The following is a 22255-nucleotide window of genomic DNA, read 5'->3' as shown; positions in this document are numbered from 1 at the left end:
TTGTGAAAAGCTAGGATATAAACAGCAAGTGGGTTGTGGATTTGTTCTCCAAATAATGACTAGTAAGATGTATTGTTGTTGTTGTTAAGTACCATCGAGTAGAGTACGACTCATAGTGACCCTGTGAACAAAAGGTCTGAACCCTGTTCTATCCTGCGCCATCCTCACACTTCCTGACACGCAAAAGCCCACTGCAGCGGTCAATGTGTCAGTCCACCTGGTTGAGGGTCTTCCCCTCCTTCGCTGACCCTCCACCCTTCCCGCCATCATGTCCCTCTCTCAAGGAGTAGCCGCGCCTAGCAACATGCCCAAAGTATGTGAGGTGAAGCCTCATCATTCTTGCCTCCAAAGAGCACTTGGGCTGCACCCTCTCCAAGACATATCTGTTCGTTCTCGTGGCTGTCCATGGGATGTTCAGTGCTCTTCTCCAACATCACAGCTCATAGCTTAATCATTTAAGGCAGTGATTCTGACTCTAAGTAACAAGGAATTAAGAGGACAATCCAGAACTTACTGAATTGACACAAAACAATTCATCAACCCGAAGTCTCGTCATTTGACCCTTAGCTTTTATGTGAGTTGTCAGGCGATGGTAGTCATCACCCCTCTCTAGGCCTCAAGGCAGGGAAAGAAAGGTGGGCAGACAGAGGAAGGGCAGTTCCCCGGGCACGCTGGCTGGTGGAAAGGCTGTTTGCAGACCCTGTTCCATCTCATAGGACAGATGGGCTTGGCTGGCCTCCTGCAGGCCGCGGGAGCCCCGCCTCAGCTCACTGTTCGCCTCCTGTGTCTAGGAAGCATTTGAGAAGCTGATACATCACATGTGCAGCGGACCGAGCTGTCTCCTGATCCTTGCTCGGACTGGGGCCGCTGAGGACGTGGTCACAGCCTGGCAAACCCTCATGGGACCCTGTGACCCCGAAGTGGCCAGGAGGGAGCACCCTGAAAGGTAATACCACCAGCTGTCACCCTTCCATCCATCACAAATCAGCCCCAGAACTGTGGGTAACACAAAAGGCTCTCTGACAACTGGGAGGCCCTTTTTGTGATGTATATGGGGGACAAAGACTTCTCAGGGAGCTCTGGTGGCCCAGTGGTAAGGAGCTGAGCTGCCATCCTAAAGGCACACAGTTCAAAACCACCAGTTGCTCCGTGAGATGGGCAGTTTGCTCCTGTGTGATTTACTGATTCTGAAAACCCACTGGAGAGTCAGCTCCGAGTTGGTTCCGACGCGATGGTACGTAACAGTAACGTGACGTCTCTGCTGCGTATTTGCAGAGAGGCCTGACTTGCTGTCCTTTCCTGGTCACTTGCTGAGTGCCTCCTGGGAGCTGCCTCTCTCCTGCGAGCTGTCTCTGCACCCAGTCCCCAGCCCCTCTTCCATCCCAGGATCCCCTATGAGGGCCCAGGACCACCTTTGACAGACTCACGCAGGAAAATGCTCATTTCAGGGCCCCCATCAGGTGTGAAAGTCACAGTTTCTGGACTGGGGCCTGAGAACCTGCACTGTTGACTCACCTTTCCCCACTAGGGTATCCTGGGGCCCCCAGTTCTGTCCTGCACTCACTTGTACAATCTGTCTGGCCTACTACTGGGCTCTGTGATTATTTAGCTTCATGAAGCTGATGTAAAATTTGTCAAATCAGCTGTGGTTTGTTTAAGCTGAGAGAGGCCCAGTCAAAACCAGAGAACCAGAACTTAGTAAGAAGTCCAGTAACTACCATTGTATCATTGGACCTTGGCAGCAGGTGGGAGCTCTGGTGCCTTGTTGTTGTTGGTTGCCTTTGAGTCGAGCACAACTCGTGACCCTATGAACAAAAGGCCTGAAGCCCCTCTACAACTATGGACATTTATCAAAGTTCATAAAGTTTCCGGAGGCATGTTGTTTAGGAAGTGGATGCCTCTCCTGCTTAGTAGTAAGGAATTACACTGCTGATGCAAAAGTATGTGGTTCAAATCCACCAGATGCTCCGTGGGGGAAAGATGGGCAGTCTCTTCCAGTGCTATCTACCACCTCTGAAAACTCAGTTTGTGAGTCAGCTATCAGTCAGGTCTGACTTGATGGTACACAGCAACAACACCAACTCTGTTTGTGGAAGGCCAGAGTTGCCCGTGTATGAGGCCATCGGGGTTTGTGAAACGCAGCCCAGTGTTTAGATCTTTGCTCTTGTACGTGGGCAAGCCCCTCTCCAAGCCTGGCCCCTGGTCCGTGAACTGGGCTCTATGAACAATGCTAAGAGAAGTCATACAGCCCTAGGGAAGAACATAGACTCCAGAAACTTCTGTCTGTCTGAGATTGAAGTCCCTCTTCCTGAACAAAACAGTTCCTTTCTTTTCTCTTTGCCCATGGCCCAGCCTTCGTGCTCAATACGGCACAGAAATGCCCTTTAATGCCGTCCACGGAAGCCGGGACAGAGAGGACGCTGACCGAGAGCTGGAGATACTCTTCCCCAATTTCAAGTTCTCAGCTGACCGGATGGAAGCCCCTCAGGGTAAGTCATGAAGGTGGATTTAATCCTCTAAAACCTCAGGTGACAGGAAATCTGGGACTATGTCCTTGATTGTGTGTAAGGACTGATTATCACTGTTAGGTCACCACGGTGTCAATCTAATTAAACGCAGGAAAACCCTTCATTGCCAAGAGACTCAGAGCTGGCACCTCCAGTGGGGTTTGGAGGGCCTGCAGGTCGCATGGGAGGAGATTGCCTATCTTTCTCCTGCAGGCTGCTGGTGGATTCAAACCACCTACCTTTGGTCTGGCAGCTCAACTTTCAATATGGACTATAAAACATACAAAACACACAACACCCTAAGCTGCTTGTGGTCCAGTCGTGACTCAGTGCCCTTGAGGACAGAGTCAAACTGCCCCACTGAGTGTGAGAGTAGAAGTGGCACATCTTTCTCCATGGAGGGCTGGGGGGGTTGAATCACTCACCTTTGGGTTCACAGACTAGCGCCCAGCGAAGCTCTTTGTTCTGAAAACGGTGTTGTTAGGCGCTGACGAGTTGCCTCTGAGTCACGCCAACCATATGCACGACAGATTGAAACAGCCCGGTCCTGAGTCTTCCTCAGAATCTCCTGTCAGCTCAAGTCCACTGTCACAGCCACTGTGCCAATCCAGGGCACTGAGGGTCTTCCTTTCCTTCACAGACACCCCCCCCCACCATCTTTTTCCACAGCCGAGCCCCTCCTGAAAGCAGGTAGAACACGTACGTGAGACAAAGTCCACCCATCCTTGCCTGCACGGAGCACTCTTGTTCTTTGGACAGTCCGTGGGCTGTCCAGCACTCCTTGTCAACACGACTCTAAGGCACTCATTCTTCTCCCATCTTCCTTGTTCATCACCTGACCTTCACAGGCATAGGAAGTAATTGAAAATGCCATGGCTTGACTCAGACCAGGTGTGCTTTTAAAATTGACCCTGTCGTGCTTTGACTCAGATCAGGTGTGTTTTAAAAATTGACCCTGTCATGATTTAAAGGGGTCTTTGACGGCAGATATGTCCACTGAAATATGTCTCTCTCTCTTTTTACCACTACTTTCATGGATGCTGATTATGTTGCTGTTGTTGTTGTAAGGTAAAAAGGTGCAGAGAACCGGGTGAAGTAGAACAAAGGAGTTTTTTAGCAGCTCTCGCACTGGGTTTGCTGTCTGAGGCCAGAGAAAGGCAGGGTCAGGCAGCAAAATTGCAAATGAGGAAATCACAGACCAAATTTTACAGGTAGGGGTTGGAGGGTAGGATGGTCAGCTCTGTGGTCAGCTTTCCGTGGAGGAGGTTGATTGAGTGCCCTTCGTTATTTCCCAAATATGGAGTCACTCAGTCCCTTTGGGTGAATTATGTCATTGTGGACGGTTAAGCAAGGTATGGTTGGTGGTTGTGCTCTTTCCTGATTGGCCATTACCATCTTAAACCAGACAGATTGGAATGACTCCCAGAAGGTGCAGCCAGTGTGGAATGTTGCCCAGATCCCAGGTGGCCTTTCAGTTTTTACGTGCTGTTGAGTCAACGATGACTCATAATGACCCTATGAACAGCTCTGAAGCCTGCCCTATCCTGAGCCAACCCCAACATCTCCAACACAGTTGACCCCATTTTTACAGTCACTGTGTCAATCTCATCAAGGGTCTTCCTTTCTTGTGCTGTCCCTTCACCTTTCCAAGCATGATGTCCTTCTCCAAGAACTGGCCCCTCCTGGCAACATGTCCAATGTATGTGAGGCAGAGTGTCACCATCTTTGCCTCCAAGGAGTAACCTGGCTGTACTTTCTCCAGAACCTATCTGGTTCTTTTGGCAGTCCGTGGGACACTCAGTACGCTTCTCCAGCATCACAGCTCAAAGGCACAGATTCTTCTTGTGTCGTCCCTAGTCATAGTCCAGCTTTCAAATGCACAGCAAGCAATGGAAATGACCATGACTTGAATCACAGTAAAACAAGATCCTAGACAACTTCTCCCTTTTCTCAATTCATCACAATGCTGCCTGTTGATCCAGTGGTGAGGATTCTTTCTGAGTTGAGGTGTAAGTTTTGAATTGTTGATGTGTGACATCAAGTTGACTCTGACTCACAGCGACTTTATGTGCAACAGCTCTGAATGCTGCTCTATCGTGGGCCAGTTTCATGGTCTCTGATGCACCATTAAGTAACTCTGGTGGTGCATATGGTTAGCTTGCTCACCGCTAACAGAAAGGTTGATGGTTTGGGTCCACACAAAGGCACCCTGGAAGAAAGGGCTGGTTTTTGCTTCTGAAAAGCCAGCTGCTGGCAACCCCACAGAGCACAGCTCTCCGCTGGCACGTGGGCACCATGAGCCAGGGCTGCTGCAGTTGGCATGGTTACGACATTAGCATCAATCCTCAACTGTTCTGTGTCAGAGAGATACAGCACTACCGTTTAATCCTGCGGTAAAATGTCCACCGCATTTTTTCCCCTTTCCTTTCCTTTCCTTTCTTCTTTCCTTTTCATGTACCATCAAATCAGATCTGACTGGTACAGGAGGAGATTGCCTCCTCCTTCTCCAGCAGAACATCTGGTGGATTTGAACCGCGTACCTCTGGTATTGCAGTGCCGTGCCTTGCCACTAGGCCACCAGAGGAGCTCCCTTCCTTTCAAGATAATTTCAAGTTTAATCTGCCAAATACACACAAGATGAGTTTGTAGAGCACGTTTGCCTGGGTGCTACCAAATAAACAGAAATTTCTTGAAAGAATTGATTAGGTAGGGTTGAAAAATGGGCCCCCTGGTCAGGTAAGTGGGTGGAGAGTCAGGAAAGGTAGAGAAAGGTAGAGATGCCTCATTCAGCCAGGGAGGAGCTGGGACTCTCAGGAACCCAGGACAAAGCCCCTCTCATGAGCAACACAGGCAACACAGACTGGGGCTGGATGTCACAAGCTGGTCAGGAGTGACCCCAGGCCCGCACAGCTGCCACGATTGTGCAATCCTGACATTGTGGCTCCTGTAGCTACCTTTCCTCCCTCCTTTAGGCATCAATTCTCCTTCTATCCTTCCCAGTCATTGTCCAGCTCTCTGATTAATAACAAGTGATTGCAAAGACCATGGTCTGTATCAGGTGCACCTTAGTCTCCAGAGTGACACCATTGCTCTTCAGTACTCTTAGAGAGGTGCCTAATAGCAGACTCTGCCATTGCAGTACGTCTTTTAATTTCCTGGCTTTTAAACACTTTGCGTAGGTCTCCTAATTAAGGGCCCTTCCCTTCTGTGCGTAGCTTTCAGAGGCAGCCTTTGGGAAAGGGGTGGAGAGGCCTCGCGGCCTCACAGCTTCCAAGCTGGCTCAGAAACTCACAACTCAGGGAGCATGTGAATTGGCACATCAGGCCTGCCCTCGTTGCTCCTGCTGCCGATTTCTGAGTTCGTGCCTCTGGTCTGACTCTGAGGTGAAGTGAAAGGGGCTGGGGTTAAGTACCCCGAGTCTGAGTCTTGAGGCCAGGGGCTCTGAGAGAGTCGTGGTGCTAACCCAGAGGCCTTATCTCTCTGGTGGTTCAAATCCACCCTGCAGCTCCACGGAAAAGGGCCTATCTCCTCTCATGCCATTTCCTGCCTCAGGAGCCCAATGCAGGGTCAGCCAAGTGGGTTCCAACTTGACAACAGTGAGTGAGTCTTGGGAGAAGACCACACAGTGATGTAACCTTGCTCGCTGAAACTGAGGAGGGGACCTGAAGCATCTGATGCAGAAAGTCAAGGACAGCCGTCTCCAGTACGGATTGAAGGTCAACATCAAGAAGACAAAGATTCTCACCACTGGGCCAATTGGCAGCAGGATGACAGATGAAAATTAGACTGAGATTGTTAACAATTTCACAATTTCAGTTTGCTCGGGTCCACAGTCAACACCCTTGGCACCAGCAGTCAGGAAATCAAAAGACTAATTACACTAGGAAAATCTGCTGTCAGGGACCTCTCCAGAGTGCTAAAGAGCAACAGTGTCAGTCTAGAGACTAAGGTGCACGTGAATCAGGCTACAGTCTTCACAATTACTTGCTATGCATCAGAGAGCTGGACAATGACTAAGCCTGACAGAAGAATTGATGCCTTTGAGTTGTGGTGCTGGAGAAGAGTATTGAATGGACCATGGACTGCCAAGAGAATAAACAAGTCTGGTGGTTTTTGTTTTTTGTTTTTTTTAAACAAGTCTGTTTTTGGAGAGTGTTAAATCTAGTTTTTCCTTGGAGGCAAGGATTTTAGGGACAAGTCCTTGGAGAGGGATATCATGCTTGGAAAAGTGGAGGGACAGTGCAGGAGAGGAAGACCCAGATGAGATGGACTGACACAGTGACTAGGGCAAGTGGAGGTAGGACTGTCAGAGACGGTGAGATTGGCTCAGGATAGGACAGGGGTTAGAGCTATTGTGCATAAGGTCGCTGTGAGTTGCAGGCAACTCAACACCACATAAAAACGACATGCATGTCCTAAATGCTTGGCCTTTAGTATATGTTCAAATGTTCAATACGCTGGCAGTCTCATCAAGATCTCAGATCTGGTCAGAGAACAGGTGATTAGAGGCAGTGTAAGGCCATCAGGTTTTCAGTGTTTCAACTGTCAGCTGAGGAGCCAGCTGGGAGTGTGGTGGAATTCAGGGTCATATAATCACGGACATGTGGCTCTGCTGTGGAGCAGAGACTCGAGGTGACACAGCCGATGCCTCCCCTTCTCTCGTTTCCCTGTGAAGCAGACATTGTGAGGCAGCCATTGCTGGGACCAGCATCTCTCTAGGGCGAGACCCTCCGAAGGGGACACATCTTCATATGTCCAGGATGCTGCCCACCTTTGTCTTTTTGGGAGGTGATCTGAAGCAAATAGGTGTCACTTGGGGCCAAGTCTGCGGAAGGAGGGTAGTGCAGAGTCTGGGGAAACCAGGAGGTAGACTTTTTGGCTCTCCTCATCATAGGCAAAGGGAACAGTTCCCCCAAACCCAGCCCCTATTCTGGAACGAGAGCACAGCTCCACGGGGCTACTTGACATCCTTGTTGAGGTGCAGCGTGTCTGTGGCTCTGATGTCACCGTCATGCCTTCTCAGGTTGAAAGAGCTGTGGGGTGTTTTCACTGGCCCTGTTCAGTGGACACTGGAGCAGGAGTCAAGGGATCTGGGCTTGACAAAGCCTTGTGAGTGAGGAGCTGACTGGCCTTTGCAAAGTTACTTTCCCTTTCTAGGCCTGTTTCCTTATCTATAATAGCTCCATTATCACCCTCGAAGAACCACCTAGGGAGCTCTAGTGGCCTAGTGGTAAGAAGCTGGGCTGTATTCCTGAAGGCACACAGTTCGAATCCACTAGCTTCTATACAGAAGAATGAGAGCTCTCCTCCCGTGCGATCAACTGCCTCTGAAAACCCGCTGGAGGGTCAGGGATGGGTCAGCTCCGACTCGATGAGGCTCAGCAGAAACTGCCACCACTGCTGTCCTCAAGGAGCTGTTGTGAAGGTGAAAGGCAATGTCAAGGTCCCATCTTGGTATTGGACACATGGCGGCTGACATGTCACTAGTTCCTGCACTTGCTATGCGTCCGAGAGCTGGACAATGACTAGGGAGGATAGAAGGAGAATTGATGCCTTTGAGCTGTGGTGCTGGAGAAGAGTATTGAGGGTACCATGGACTGCTAGAAAAACAGATTCATCCTGGAGAGGGTTAAACCAGGCTACTCCTTGGAGGCAAGGATTCTGGGGCTTCGTCTGACATACTTTGGTCATGTTGTAAGGAGGGACTTTGGAGAAGGACATCATGCTTGGGAGGGTGGAGGGACAGCACAAGAGAGAAAGGCCCTCTATGAGGTGGATTGATTCTGTGAGTGGGGTAACAGGGGTAGATGTGTTGGAGACAGTGAGATCGGCACAGGACAGAGCAGGGTTTAGGGCTGTTGTATATAGTCATTATGAGTCGCAGGCAACTCAACGACACTTAACAACATAACAACATGTTTAATACTTGTTGTTGTGGACCATCGAGTCAATACCGACCCTCAGCTGACCCTCCATCGGTTTCGGAGACAGTAAATCACACAGGAGGAGACTGCCCGTCCTTCTCCTGTGCAGCAGCTGGTGGATTCGAACCACATGCCTTTGGCATTGCAGCACTTTCTTACCACCAGAGCGTCTGAATACATGTTAGGGCTCCTCTCTGATGTCCCTCCCAGGGCCACCCCTAACTCACGGTCAGTGATTCACAGTCCAGTCCTTTATCCCTGCTCCTGGATTACAGGCAGGGTGGGAGGACATGGGAGGGCAGCTGTGTAAACCCTGAAGACTATGTTGTCCTACAGACGGCCAGGCCCCGGGCATGCCGGGCCCCACCAAGACGCTGGGCCCTGAGAACTGAGCCGGCCGTGCGGCCCTTCCTGAGCATGCCCAGTGGTCAGGCCGCAGGATCAGACGTCCACCAGCTCAGGATCGATGCACCAAGGACGTCTCCGGACGACAGCCCACCCACTGGGGCATCGAGTGCTCTCCTGGGCAGTGAAGACACGTGTCCCTGCTTTCAACAGGTTTCTGCTCTGCGATTTTCTTTTAAATAAATAAATCTATCTTAAGTCTGCATTAAGCTGATGTCATTTCAGGGGCTGCTCAGTTATGTAAGACAATGTTTCTTTAACAATCTACTTTAGAGACTGGTAACATTTGAGAGCTTGGTAACACCCAGGTTCGGACAAGACACAGCCAAGCCAAGCACAGCGACATCAGAGGCGGGCATGGGTCAGCTCTCAGTGTCCCCTCACGCTGCTTGTCTGTCACGGGTACAGACATTTATTTAATGCAGGGGGTGCGCACACAGCAATGGTGAAGGGTATAGTTGGAACCAGGTTCATCTATTATTAACTTCCTTAATACTTGGGGTTTCCAGTTTCAGACACAAACTAATTTTAATACCTGAAGACTTCCTGTGGGGGCCAGGCTACCTTCAGCATCCACGGAATTGACCTGGTGTCACCACCCCTCCATTTTTTTTTTTTTTTTGGTTTGTTTGGAAGAAAAGAGAGTTCATTTCACAAGCTGTAGATAGGGAAGAGTAGAACTGGACAGCCAGGAGGTCAGTGACACCAAGAACTAACTTCCCTCCATTTTTTTTTTTTTTTTGGTTTGTTTGGAAGAAAAGAGAGTTCATTTCACAAGCTGTAGATAGGGAAGAGTAGAACTGGACAGCCAGGAGGTCAGTGACACCAAGAACTAACTTCCCTCCATAGTTCTTGAAGGATCCAGGAGGAGGTTTCACAAAACAGTAACTGTTAAACAATGACCATTGTCAAGGCATGATCACTCACTTGCAGCCCTTTGCTTGTCTATCCAGCGAGTCTAGACAAGCTTTATCCTCTCCAGTCAAAGAAAAGTTCCCATCTTCACGAGGTGGAATGTCCACACTTCCCCTCAGACGTGCTGGTCTTCTGCAGACATCCTTGCTCCTGTGACTTGACGTTCTTAAGCTGCACAGACAGCCCTGAGAAGATTCCTCTTCGTGGCTGCGTTACTCCGTCAGCGTACAGCACAAACCCCTCTGTGCTGACCCCGGAGAGGTTGAGTCAGGCTGTGTGCAGGCAGGACCAGGGGCCTGGACAGCTGTGGGTCCCACGACCTCGTCACCTGGCTGGAAACAAGCAGGCCCACAGTGAACAACAAGACCAGTGGTCCCCATGTGGACCAAGAGTGTAAGGGTGCCCTCAGAGACCTCGACCTGGATTAGGTAGATGCTGGTTCCTGACCCACAGATTCACAGTCCACCGTGGGGTTGTGCCCACCTCAGAGCTGAAGAGCCCATGGTGGAGCCCTAGAGCCTACACTGGGCTACACAGCAAAGCTGAGCACAGCTCTAGGTGACCCCAGGGGTAAAAGCGCACTCTGTCAGTTGCCTGGTCTCGCTGGAAGCCAAGGATCTCTACCCCTGGCTTCACAGAGGGCCACCTGCAAGAGGCGGCGGACCACTCTGATGGGTGTTTATGTGTGTGTGAGAGAGGTTTTTTTGAGTTCTAGGGCATGGTGGGGCTGAGATGGGCAGGTGGGTTCCCAGGGAAGAGTTAGGAGGCTGGTGACACATGTCCCTGGAGAAGAGGAAAGGTGGTCCACTCTGTGGACCTTTGGGGGTTCCCTCAGCCTGTCCCAAGGCCAGATCCAGGACTGAAGCTTCCCCTGATGCTGGAGACTAACAAGTACCTCTTGGTACAGCAAGCAGAGGAAAGGAGAGAAAATGGAGGAGGAGTGGTGCAGGCTGGCCGGCTCTGGGCAGTACCAGTGCGCACCCCCCTCCACCCTGGTGCCAAGGTGTTAGGATGGGAGTCTCTCTCTCCTCCTGTCCTCCCTCAAGCCCCTTGTCTAAGTTTCTCATGTGGCACAGGAAAGAGGCCCCTGTGACCTTCCTCCTCTTTCCTGGCCTCCCCTGGGGGCCAGGAGAGCGGGTTGCATTCCACTTGCATCCCCTCCCAGGGCTGTGGGGCACGTGACCTTGACTTTCCTTCTCTGTCTCCAATGAGACCTGAGGTTCTCCATTCTGCACAGATTGGGGTGGGGGGGTAGCCCTTTAAGCCTCCTGACCCTCAGAAGGTCAAGAGAGAGGTCCCCAGAGGGGTCAGCTTACTCTGAGATGCAAAGCTCTCTGCTAGCCCCCCATTCCCAGAGCCCCGAGTCCCACGGGTTCTAATATTTCTTAAGGTTCTAGACATACGGAAAACAGACTCCTTTTTAGAAGTTGCCATGACTTCCGGTTTTTAAAATTTTTATTAGCATGTGTTAAAATCGTATTACCCAAACACTACCAGAGGATCAGGTATTCTGAAAAAAGTGCTTAGAGGAAGCAATAATGCAACTCATTCAACTGGACGTTCTTTTCGAGTTCATAAATCCTGGGTTACAGTCAGGGCACAGAAGGAACAGAATGCAGTATTGGAGAAGCTTAGTCAAGAACTTGGGTGTTGACACAAGACCGTGCCCTTCTCCCCACTTCCTTGCTGCCTGAACAGTGCACCTGTGCGGAGCTGCAAACAGCTTTAATAGATACATTTTCCTTCATGTCAATCATCAGAAAGTTAGTGACAGTAAAGCACTTTTTCTTTTCTCTTTCTGTATCCCGAGCTGCCTGGGAGGAGTGTTACTTCAGTGGGCTGTCAGCTCACTCACGCTCTTTGGGTTCAAGATTGTCTGAGCAATTCACTATTGGTTTCTCATATACACCTGGTTTGCCCCAACTCTACAGTGTTCTACAAATGCCAACCCAGGATTACGTCCTCTGAACTACAAACTACAGGGAATGGGCCCGGGTCGGGCTTTATTCCCAAGAAGCTAAGTTTTTGTTAAAAATTCTTCTAGCGCTGTGATGTCTGCAAATAACCCAAGTTCCTGTCTTGACAGCTTTTTAGATGCGTGATGTTCTGAAAAAACCGCCACCTGGACATCTCTGTTTGGATCTTGGGGAGGGTGTCATGTTGATACCAGGAAAAATGGCATTAAATACATTTTGTTAACACATTCTTTCACAACCAGATATACTTAAGCTCTTCCAGGGAAGGGGCAGACTGGCGACAGGGCACTGAGACATGAGGAACCCTGTCGGGAGTGGCAGGTGGGCCCCGGCCTTGTGAGAGGACCTGCTCACCGTGAACTTCAGGCTCCCAGATGTGGTACCTTTGGCCTTGTTTAGGCAAAGGAAAGCTGGTTCAAGCACTGGTCAAGAGCAACAACCTCTGTGTGCGCCACCTTCACGCAGACCTGAAGCCCACCAGGTGCCCGGCTAAGGGCCGCAGAGGGCTGAGAGGGCTTGCTGTAAAACGAAGTCGTCCGTGCTCATCTCCTCTTACCTTGAGTGCTTCTAGCTTCGCGCAGAAGTTCCAAAGTGCGTCTTTCACTAAAATGTTTTTCGTTTTACAAAAGCACTCTGCCCCTCAGTCCTGGGTGACTGGCACGGAGTTTGCTGAACACAGCCGAGAAGTGCAGTATTCTCAGTTACCTTGTCCTTTGCTTCCTTTAACAGAGGGCTCTGGTACAACGTTTAACTTCACAGTGACACGTGCAGTTCAGAAGGACAGGTGATCTGACTTGGATGGGAGTTCCAAGACTGCCAGTTCATGCTGGCGGGTACGGGGACCACAAGAGGGTTCCAGGCCCTTGCCTCCTGTCATTCTCCAAGACTACCAGTTCATCCTGTTGGCTATGATACACCGCAGACAGGTCTGGGACCACAAGAAGGCTCCAGGTCCCCACCGCCTGTCATTCATGGCTCGGCTTTTACTATCAGTAGTTAAATTTCCCTTAGAAGTCTCAAAAATTCTGCTGCCTTCCTCAGCTCCATCCTGCCCCTCGGCCTTGGAAGCCTGAGAACGTCCTGAAATCGGCTCTGTACCTGCTAATATCGATGACAGTAAGACGCTAACTTTTGCACAGCACCATGTAGAGTACCTGCTAAATCAGGCTGACCAGAGCCAACTTCTTTTTAAAAAATTTTATATAAAGAAAATCTATGTAAGTTGAGGTTCAGAAATGCATATATTTTTTTTTTTTACTTACAAATATTCATCTGACCAAAATTTAACATAACCTTTATGGAACACTTAACAATTAATTTGTTTTTTAAAATAACATTTCATTCAAACTGTATATAATTCAGTAAATTTTTTTTTTTATACAGCAAGCAATGCTTAAACCCTGGAAAATCTGTAGAAAAGATATTTTCACACAAAATAAGAAAAGAAAATTCTGAGGTATCACACACGCGCGCGCACGCGCACACACACGCACATACACACCCCCTCCCCAACACACGGCCGTGTGCGCAGACATATTCATTCTCACAAAGTGGTTGCAGCATAGGAAGAAAATTGTAGTCCAAAGGAAAATGATGACTGATTGTTCTAATAAAGAATCCAGGTAGCTCAGAAACAGAACAAAACAAAACACAACACAATAGTCCTCTGAGGAAATGACTACCTCAAAAAAAGAAAAAGAAAAAAAAAAGAAAGAAAGGAAAAGGTTCTCAAGACGAAGTTGAGATCTAAGCCTACGAAATTGCTTTTTCAAAACAGCTCCCTGCAGTCCAAGGTGGCTTGTGCAAATAGAAGGAATCGACGAGGCTGGGTCCTGAACGTCCTTGTATCAAGGAGGCTGGTGCGCGCAGGTGCCGGGGCGCCTCCCCTCACGCCAGGTACTGCTGCAGTGCCGTCTTCGCCCTGAAATCACAGAGGTCCTGTCAGTCACTGGGGCAGGCTTTTAACCGGACAAATCACTGTGGCCCAGGGAAGGGGATGGCTGTGGGGATGACTCCTGCCTCTCCTGGGAAACGGTGAGCTCTTGGAAGGGAAGTTCAATATTGGTCACGAGTGTGTTCCCAGCAGGTGGGACAGGTTGGCGGCACAGGGCAGCTACTGGGCTAATGAACGTTCTCATTATTGGACCCTCCGCTTCCCGGAAGGACACAGGCATTCTTCTTCCAGCAAGTCAGAGAACGGAGGCTGGCTCCCCCTGGAGCTTGTCCAGTTAGCCACCCACTAAGATGACCCGTGTGCATGTGAATTCAGAGTGAAGATGCGATTCTTTCATTATGTGCTCATTTCTAGTTTGTTATCTCAAACGTCAAAGAGTTGGCTCGCGCATGATTTAAACGTGAATCGAAAAGTCTAGAAAATGTTACATTTGGTCATGTGAATTACCAAGCTAATCCAAAGTTCCCCAGAGCAAGGCCCTTTGTATTTGATACTCACTTGTCACAGAGGTTTGAATCTGGTGACTGACTCAGCTTATGTAGAATATCTACAATGCCCATGTCTCGTAATTTGTCCTGGCGTTCTTGTGAACCTGAAAGGGTAAAGCCAGTGGGTTACCAGGAAGAGGACTGAGCGGTTTCTCCCTGAGGTACAAACTGTAACATTACTATAACCTGTAACATTACTGAGTCCCTTCTCCTGAACCCCGCCAGGCCTCTGTGCCCACCCCCACCCCGCGCCCTGGTAGTTCGGCCTTCACCCCTGGATCCTCTAGCAATCTGCAAAACAGGTCCCACTGCTGGACTGAAGGATCAAGGTCAGATTCACTCTGGTTGGCTTAACGGTAATGAACTGTGCTGCCAACCCAAAGGCATGTTGTTCAAACCCACTAGCTGCTTCTCAGGAGAAAGATGGGCAGTTTTCTCCTGGGAAATTAACTGTCTCTGAAAACCCACTGGAGGGTGAGCTATGAGTCAGTTCTTACTTGCTGGTGTATAACAACATAACACTCTGGCAGACCGCTGCCCTCGGCCAAGACAAGTTTGTCCTATTGTGACTGGTCTCACTTTCCCTTTTCTGTTCCTGGGCTCCCTCTCTAGCCTCCCCGCTCCTTCTTCTGGTTCCTGGTCAGCACGTGGCACTTCCAATTTCATACAGTTCTGCTCTAGCTTCCCACTTGGGCTTGGGAGCTTTTGGTGGGTGTCCCTGTCTCCCCTCAGTTCTTGGGAAGGGCCGCTGGCACCGAGACAACGCTTGGCATCTGTGGGCCAAATACTGTTCTTCTCCTTTGTCTGGACAGCAACGCTGAGTAACTTTCCTGCAGCTGTTCTTCTCCACTGAATGGCTTGCGATGACTCACTCGAGTGTGTGGGACTCACTAGAGGGATGTCAAGGCCTCTGGACCCAGAAATCTGCATTTCAGAATGTTCCCCAGGTGAAATACACAGCCAACACAGGGCCAAGGCCTCCCGTTTCCCGACTTCTGCCACTGTGGCTTTTACTGGAATCACCTGGAGCTTTCTGAAGTGCACTCCAGAGAGCCTCATTACACTGGTTTGGGTAAAAATCCCAGGTAGTTCTAGGAAGCGGTCAGGTTTAACCACAATAGTAACCCTGGATCTATCTGCACAGGGCCCTGATAGGCTGGCAGCTTCTGCTTCACTGAATACTCTGTATTTCTCGTCTTCCCACCAAGCTACCTGTCTGCAGTCCCTCCACGTGTGGCCCCTGCTCACAGGAAGGGTCTATCACGCTCACTGTGCTCCTTCTCAGCCTTCTCAAGGGCAGAGCTTGCCCTTTACTTCTTCTGGGCACCCCTCTTCCCCCTGGTCATTTGGTACAGTGATGACTCCAGGGTGGGGCTCTGTTCCTGTTGCCCATTTGGCCCAGGCACGTCCCACTGACCTCCATGCACAGAGACTCTGCAGCCCAGGATCTCAGGGGCACCTACCACCATCCCTGCATGAGATCCTCCTTCCAGAACTGTCTCCAGAAACATCTCACCAATTTCTTACCTTCCTCTTCATTCCAGATGAGGTTCGATATACAAAACATTGCAGCGAGCTGCAGCTTGACGTGTGAATGACCCTACACGATGCAGAAAGAGGGCGAGAAACAGAGGTTAATGACAATTAGAGGATTTGCTTTGTTTTTTGGGTTTTGTTATTATTGTTGTCTGTGTGGGTTTTTTTTTTTAAATTTTATTTTTTTTCTCTTCTGTGTACCATCAAATCAGATCCGACTAGCACAGGAGGAGATTGCCCCTCCTTTTCCAGAGGAGCATTTTGTGGATTCGAACTGCACACCTTCAGGATTGCAGTGCAGCCTCGTGCCATTAGGCCACCAGAGCTCCCTTTTATTTGGGTTTGTTGATTTTTTTAATTAGAGGATTTTCTTAGTCACACGTTATCTTGGTGACCTAACCTAGTGTGGCTATACCAGAAAAACCAGAAGTGGATGGGTTTATCTCAGAGAAATGGATTTTCTCAAGAGCTTGAGAAGTTAGGAGTCAGAATTGAGAGAGGAAAAGGGCTAACTTGTGCTTTATCTCTTTCAGCTCAAAATAGATTTATAAGGAATACTACTAGGGGTGGGGGATGCAGTTCAATCTATAACAAATGCCATAGGCAATCCCAACAGCCAGAATGCTTGAGCCCAGGGCCACAGACGCCAATGTTTTGAGGAGCCAAGAAGTTACAACTAACGAGTGAAAGACCTGTACGAACGACAAGAAGCAATGGCAAGAATCTTGCAAACTAAGTCACAGGGATAGACGCAGGCTGAAAATTAAAGGGTAAAAAAAGGTATACTGAGCACATAGGAAACAAAATAAAAAGTGGCAGCGGTAATAGTAATCTCTGATAAAATAGACTCTCAGGTAAAAACCAGCAAAAACGCCAGTAAAGAAGTATATAATGATTAAAGGGTCAATAGAATTAGCATACATAATCTTAAATAGTATCTATGCATTAAATGATACAGCTGCAAAATACGAACTTTAAAAAGACCAAGCTTCAACCAACCAAACTGTGCAGCTCTGCAACTGCATCCCTGCCCATCCTCACCCTTCTGCCCCCAACCCCCACCTCCTTGTACCTCCTTTATGTTTTTTCCAATTAAAAAAAAAAGACCAAACTTCAACAGATTTGAAAAAAATAGACCAAGAGTCAGTAATAGTAGGAGCCTTCAACACACCACTCTTGTGGAAGGGCAGAAGGGCTAGAAAGAAATCCATGTACTGCTGGTGGGCTTGCAAAATGGTGCACCCACTATGGAAGGGAGTCTGGTGCTGCCTTAAAAGGTAGAAAACAGAAAAAAAAACAACAAACAAACCAGGGATCCAGCTATTACATTGCTTGGAATGTGCCCTAATTTGATGGACAATTGAGCTGGGCACCGGTTTTTGGGCTGGCAGCTGTTTCCTTTCAGAGTTCTGTATAAAGCGTCTCACTGCCTTCTTATTTGCATGGTTTCTGTTGGGAAATCTGAACTTAGTTTCACTGGTCTTCCTTTGTAGGTAACTCATTTTTCTCAAACACTTCTCAGTATTCAATCTCTGTCCTTGATTTAGGAGAATTTGATTATGATATATCTTGGTGTTTTCTTTTGATGTTTCTCCTGTTCAAGGTTTGCTTTGCCTTGTGCAGGTATCTTTTTCTCATTTTTCACAATGTTTGGAAAGTTGTCTTCTAGTAAATCGTCATCATTTTCTTGGAGCTCCCCTCACCCTTCTTGCTGCTCTGTAATTCCAATCTCATGTGCATTGTTTTCCTGGACAATACCCCACATAATTCTGATGTTTTCTGCATTTCCCTTCCTACCTGTTTCTTCTAGTAGATTAGTACTGAGGGTCTGCTTTGCTACTTTGGAGTTTCATTTCCTCAATTCTGTCCTTTCCATACACTGGCATTTTCCAATGATTGGTCTTGCTCTTTGAGATTACAGTTTCTGTCTTAATATGTTTTCAAATGTTCCACGGGTTTTACCAGTTCTGTCTCATATTGACTTTAAAATTCTTCTAGCCTTTCACTCATGTATTCCTTCAGTTCATTTTACATTCCTCTCATCCTATGAAAACACTTGAGTGTCATTCTTCTGATTTCTTTCTCAGAGTACACTGTCAGCCTTCCTTACTCTGACATACTCTATGTTCTGATCACTTTCTTTTGGTGACATTTTGTTTTTTTGGTGAGGTTTGATGTTGTCTGTTGCTTCGAGGTCACTGTAGTAATGTTGTAATTGTAGATTTGTTTTAATTATTTTTTTCTGGTGTATGACAGCTGGTGGCATGTCCATGTAATTATCTGTTTGTTGTTTGTGTGTGGCCCTTGGGTGGAGGAGATGGTTATTTTCAGTGGCTGTCTTCTAATGCTGGTCAACTGGGGTATGTGCCACCAAGGCTTAAAATAAGGAAGGAAAATGATATTCTTTGGATTTGGTGTCACAGAGGTCACTGGTGACTTTAATCAGAATTGGTTTAGTCGAGTCGTCAAATGAAGTAGATTCAAGAGGTGAAGGAGCAGTTCATGTGTGTAAAAGATGCTTTTAAGATGTTTGGCTTTGAGTACAGCAGAGAAATGAGGTGTACCCCAATGAGACTGGCACAGGATAGGACAGGAGTTCAGACCTGTTGGTCATAGAATCACAATGAGTCATACTTGACTTAACAGCACCTAACGTGGTATGAGAAGTTAGGGGGAACCTTTCAAGGATTAGAGACACTATGCGGATCTGCTTTGGGCAGATAAAAGAAACTCCTGGTTAAATGAGTAAGGTTTTCTTACAAAACATATTTACTGAGCATGTACTAAAGACAATGGATGACAACTCCCCAATCCAATGGACTAAGATGCTGGCCGTATAATTAGGCACAAAACTGACATGTCCTTGCCTGGATTGACCTTACACTAACAAACAAACACACACAAATACTTATCATTGCAAATGAGCAAAGGCCCTTGGAGGCAGGGACTGAGTTACAAAGAATAAGCTACACAGAGAAGAGAAGCACTCAGTGAGCAAGTCTCTGTGACGAAGCCCAGCTGGGTGACAAGTCATGCCACCAAGGAGTCAAGTGAAGGAGGTCAGGCAGTGCAGACAGGACGTGAGAAAGTCCTGATGTAAGAAAGAGTGTGGCCTTCTGAGAAAGTGAAAAAGGCCAGTGTAGTCAGAGGATAAACACAAAAGGGAAATGAGACAAAGTGAGGGTAGAGACAGGCCAGCCATGCAGGACGTACAGAGGTGAGGACAGATTTACTCAGGATGTAAAGGGTAGCCACTGGAGGAGGCTGGTCTCTATTCTCATTATAAAGCACAAAGTGACATCATCACAAAGTATGGTGAGAGGGAAGAGGAGAGGTTTAACGAGAGAAGAGGTGGTACGACGGCATCGATGTGGAGAATGGGGCACCAGCTTAGGAGAGTCCTGACAGATCCCAGGCAGTCCTGAGTGATTCTGTGCACTGATGAATGTGAAATCAATGTCAAACAAGTGAGCTGGAATCCATGTCTTTCTCTATAGTGGAAAGCTCTGGAGTGGTTGGCAAATAGAACAACAAAAACAAAGAAGCACTCATTGCTGTTAAGTTGGAAATGACTCATAGTTGAGCTTCCAGTGGTTTTTCTGAGGCTGTAAATCCCCCAGAGGAGACTGCCAGGGAGGTGCCACCTTGGGAGTTACCTGTGTAACTCCCTACATACGCAGATGAAAGGAGATTTAGGAAATTCATCCAAGGTCAAAGTTTTGCTAGGGGGCACTCATGGGGTAAAGGATGGAAGTCTGAAATGAAGATTTTGGCAATGGTAGTTTGTTGATGACAGGATCCAGGGGACGGCCACAGTAATAGGGTGGCTAAGGTGTTTGGAAGTAAGGGATGGGCTAAAGTCAAGGCTCCAAGGGGCCAGGGAGTTGGAGCAGTCATCCAGTTCTAATGAAGGCCTTTCAAAGTCAGGCAGGGGCAGCGTGGGGGCGGGGAAGGGTTCAAAAGGAAGACACCAGCCTGAGTTCTCACTGTATGAGAGGAAGGATGAAGACCACAGGGCAAGGAGCAGGACGGTGGGTGGTAATACTGCCAAATGAAATAAGCTTCAAGAAGTAGCTGGTTTTCACGTTTTCTGTTCTTTTAGGACTGAAGAAAAGCCCTTGCCTCTGTCAGAGAAATCCTTCTCTGTTTCTTAACCTCCGAGTGTTCCCCCCTCTAATACTGTAAGTGTTCTGGCCGTCAAAGTACAGCAGTGGAAGGGGCTGAGAGCCTACCATGTAATACTTGATTTTCTGCAGTATGTCATCATTGGTCATGATGAGTTCTTTCGCCGTCGTCCCGTCCGCTATGTTGGCTAGGATGCACAGTGTCTGGAAAAGAACAAAGCGCTAGGAGTTAACAGTGACGTTCTCGGACTCACTGTGGTGAAACTCTCAAGAGCTCAAGTAAATTTCCCACCTGACGGCGTGTAGATGACCACGGTCAGTCTACTTAGGCAAAAGAGAACGTGAAGATTTCTAGGCATGAGCTTAGACTGACCAAAGGCAGCCATGGAATAAGATCACATAGACACACTTTATAATTATTTTTTTAAAATCTCCTTTTCAAGAGTGGTTCATGTTACTAACTAACCCATAAGGTTTCTTCCAATACGCATTCCCTTGGGAGACGGTTTCATAGGTATCAACTATTTTCTCTTTCCTCAAGACTTCCACCACTACTTATTGTTCCCAAGTTCACGACCTTCTGGGTGAAGACCGTTAACTTGTCTACCAGTCACCCCGGTCACGCACATTAGGCCCTCTCTACTTATGTCAAGTGTAGGCAGGGAGCTCCTTGAAGGCAAGACTTCCCCTCATATATTCTGAGCATTTATCCGGAGGGACCAACGGAAAGGGAACAGCACAGCGTCTGCTGAGTTCAAGTCCAGGGGTCCAGTGACTGTGAGGACCATACAGGACAGCTTTCTCAGTGTATCATTCTTTGGGACATGTACTCGCTAAGAGTTGGGGGTGACTCAATAGCATCTAACGACAACAAAAACTTCCTAAGGACTGAGGAATTAGCAAGGGGAGATCTGGACAATTTTCTGTAACTTTTTATTATTAAAAGTTACTAATTTTTTTAAAAAAAAGTTGAAAGAATAGCACATTTTCCACCTTGCCAAACAGCCGCCCTGTAGACTCACCAAGCACTGTGCAGCACTTGCTCATATGTGCTTATATGTATGTATTTTTCCTCTTTACTTTCTTCTGAAACACGTCATACTTTACCTCTAAGTATTTTAGAATAGATACTCTAAGAACAGTGACATTTTCCTACACTCCCATTATTATCTACTTGAGAACAGAAACTCTAAGGACATTTTCCTACACTACCATTATTATCGGCTGTTAGATCCGTCCAATTGGCTCTGAATCACGGCAGTTAGAACTGTCTGATCCTGACCTTCTTACGATTATTATACCAGCCTCAATTTATTATGCCTAAGAAAATGTTATCATTCATCTTTCTGGTTAGTCTCTTGTGGGAAGTATCCTATGAAGGGACACCAACTGACCATGGCACGTGAAATAAACAGAAATGATGTGGGGAGGAGACGGCAGTCATGTATTATTTAAGGCTGTCCAAGTTCAAGATCACATGAGATCCACATGAATGAAAGTTGCTCTACTCACATTCTAGCCCCTTGTGAGCCTACAGAAGATGGTTAGAGAACATTATACTCCACTCTCTCTGTCCTTTCACTTTATTTACTTGACATTCACACGCAGACATTCTTGGTGTCTTTGTGTACCTAACATTCAACTTAAATCTGGTGACACTGGGCTCACTAATGCAGACAAAATGAAATGTATTTAGAAAAGTTATCACATTCCTCCTATCCCTTCTTCCCTCAGGTGATTACAGAGAGACTTAGATGGGCAAGCTTTAAAATAACTCCACTATTCAAGAGCAAGCCAGCCAGATGACACATTCGCCAGAGGAACGATGCAAGTCTCACCAGGCAGCATCTAACCAGGCTTGAGTAAGGCAAATCCAAAAAGGCAAGAATAAGGCCAGGAGAGGGGAACACAAGCAGTCTGTGTTTTATAGGCTCTTTTTCTCCTGTTCTTAATTTCCCATCACTCTTCAGGAGGAAGGCTCAGTCCTGAGTTACATAGCCTAATTTTAGAGAAACAATGGAAATGAGAATCTAAAAGGCTTCAATAACCTAGGTATTCCTGGGAAGAGGAAGGAAATGGCCAACAATTGAGACTCACCACTAAAACAGGGTCTGAGGGAAATCTCAGAGAGCATAGACCAGGCCACCAAGACAAGACTAGCCATCCTGCAGTGTCTGAAAGAACTCTGACCTGAGGCTCATGTAACTTTTACTCTAAATACTCCTCTCTTGGTAAGAAACCAAATCTTAAAGAGATCCATTTGTTCTTGGGTCAATTAAGCACAAGAGACGGGAGGAATAAATGAAATTATTCATCTGCTATTTCTTTTTTCCCCCCTTTTTCAATTGGTATTTCACTGATTATTGATGCCTTATTTTCCCCCCCATTATTATTATTATTTTTTTTAAATTTCAATGAACATCTAC

The 22255-nt window shown here is 47.6% G+C and overlaps 2 protein-coding genes across 5 annotated transcripts in view; one reads left to right on the top strand and one right to left on the bottom strand.

Moving 5' to 3' along the window:
- The window catches only part of NME9 (NME/NM23 family member 9), a 32551-nt gene extending 23728 nt beyond the window's left edge, over nucleotides 1–8823 (top strand). Inside the window, exons 9-11 of the mRNA XM_006883427.1 lie at nucleotides 792–946; nucleotides 2353–2489; nucleotides 8768–8823. Coding sequence (XP_006883489.1) covers nucleotides 792–946; nucleotides 2353–2489; nucleotides 8768–8823 — 348 coding nt within the window. The remainder of the gene's footprint in view (nucleotides 1–791; nucleotides 947–2352; nucleotides 2490–8767) is intronic.
- A 4684-nt stretch (nucleotides 8824–13507) lies between these two features.
- The window catches only part of ARMC8 (armadillo repeat containing 8), a 156333-nt gene continuing 147585 nt past the window's right edge, over nucleotides 13508–22255 (bottom strand). For 2 of the 4 annotated variants that reach the window (XM_006883387.1, XM_006883388.1), the window contains exons 17-20: nucleotides 19938–20033; nucleotides 15697–15769; nucleotides 14180–14273; nucleotides 13508–13648 (exon numbers count right to left, since the gene is read on the bottom strand). In XM_006883387.1, the coding sequence (XP_006883449.1) occupies nucleotides 13615–13648; nucleotides 14180–14273; nucleotides 15697–15769; nucleotides 19938–20033 (297 nt within the window). In that variant the 3' untranslated portion in view covers nucleotides 13508–13614. The remainder of the gene's footprint in view (nucleotides 13649–14179; nucleotides 14274–15696; nucleotides 15770–19937; nucleotides 20034–22255) is intronic. The other 2 variants (XM_006883386.1, XM_006883389.1) reach the window with 1 other exon arrangement.

Source organism: Elephantulus edwardii, unplaced genomic scaffold (genome assembly GCF_000299155.1).
Source record: "Elephantulus edwardii isolate Elephantulus edwardi_28Jun2011 unplaced genomic scaffold, EleEdw1.0 scaffold00027, whole genome shotgun sequence".
Taxonomy (NCBI): domain Eukaryota; kingdom Metazoa; phylum Chordata; class Mammalia; order Macroscelidea; family Macroscelididae; genus Elephantulus; species Elephantulus edwardii.
This window is presented reverse-complemented; position numbering and strand designations above follow the sequence as displayed.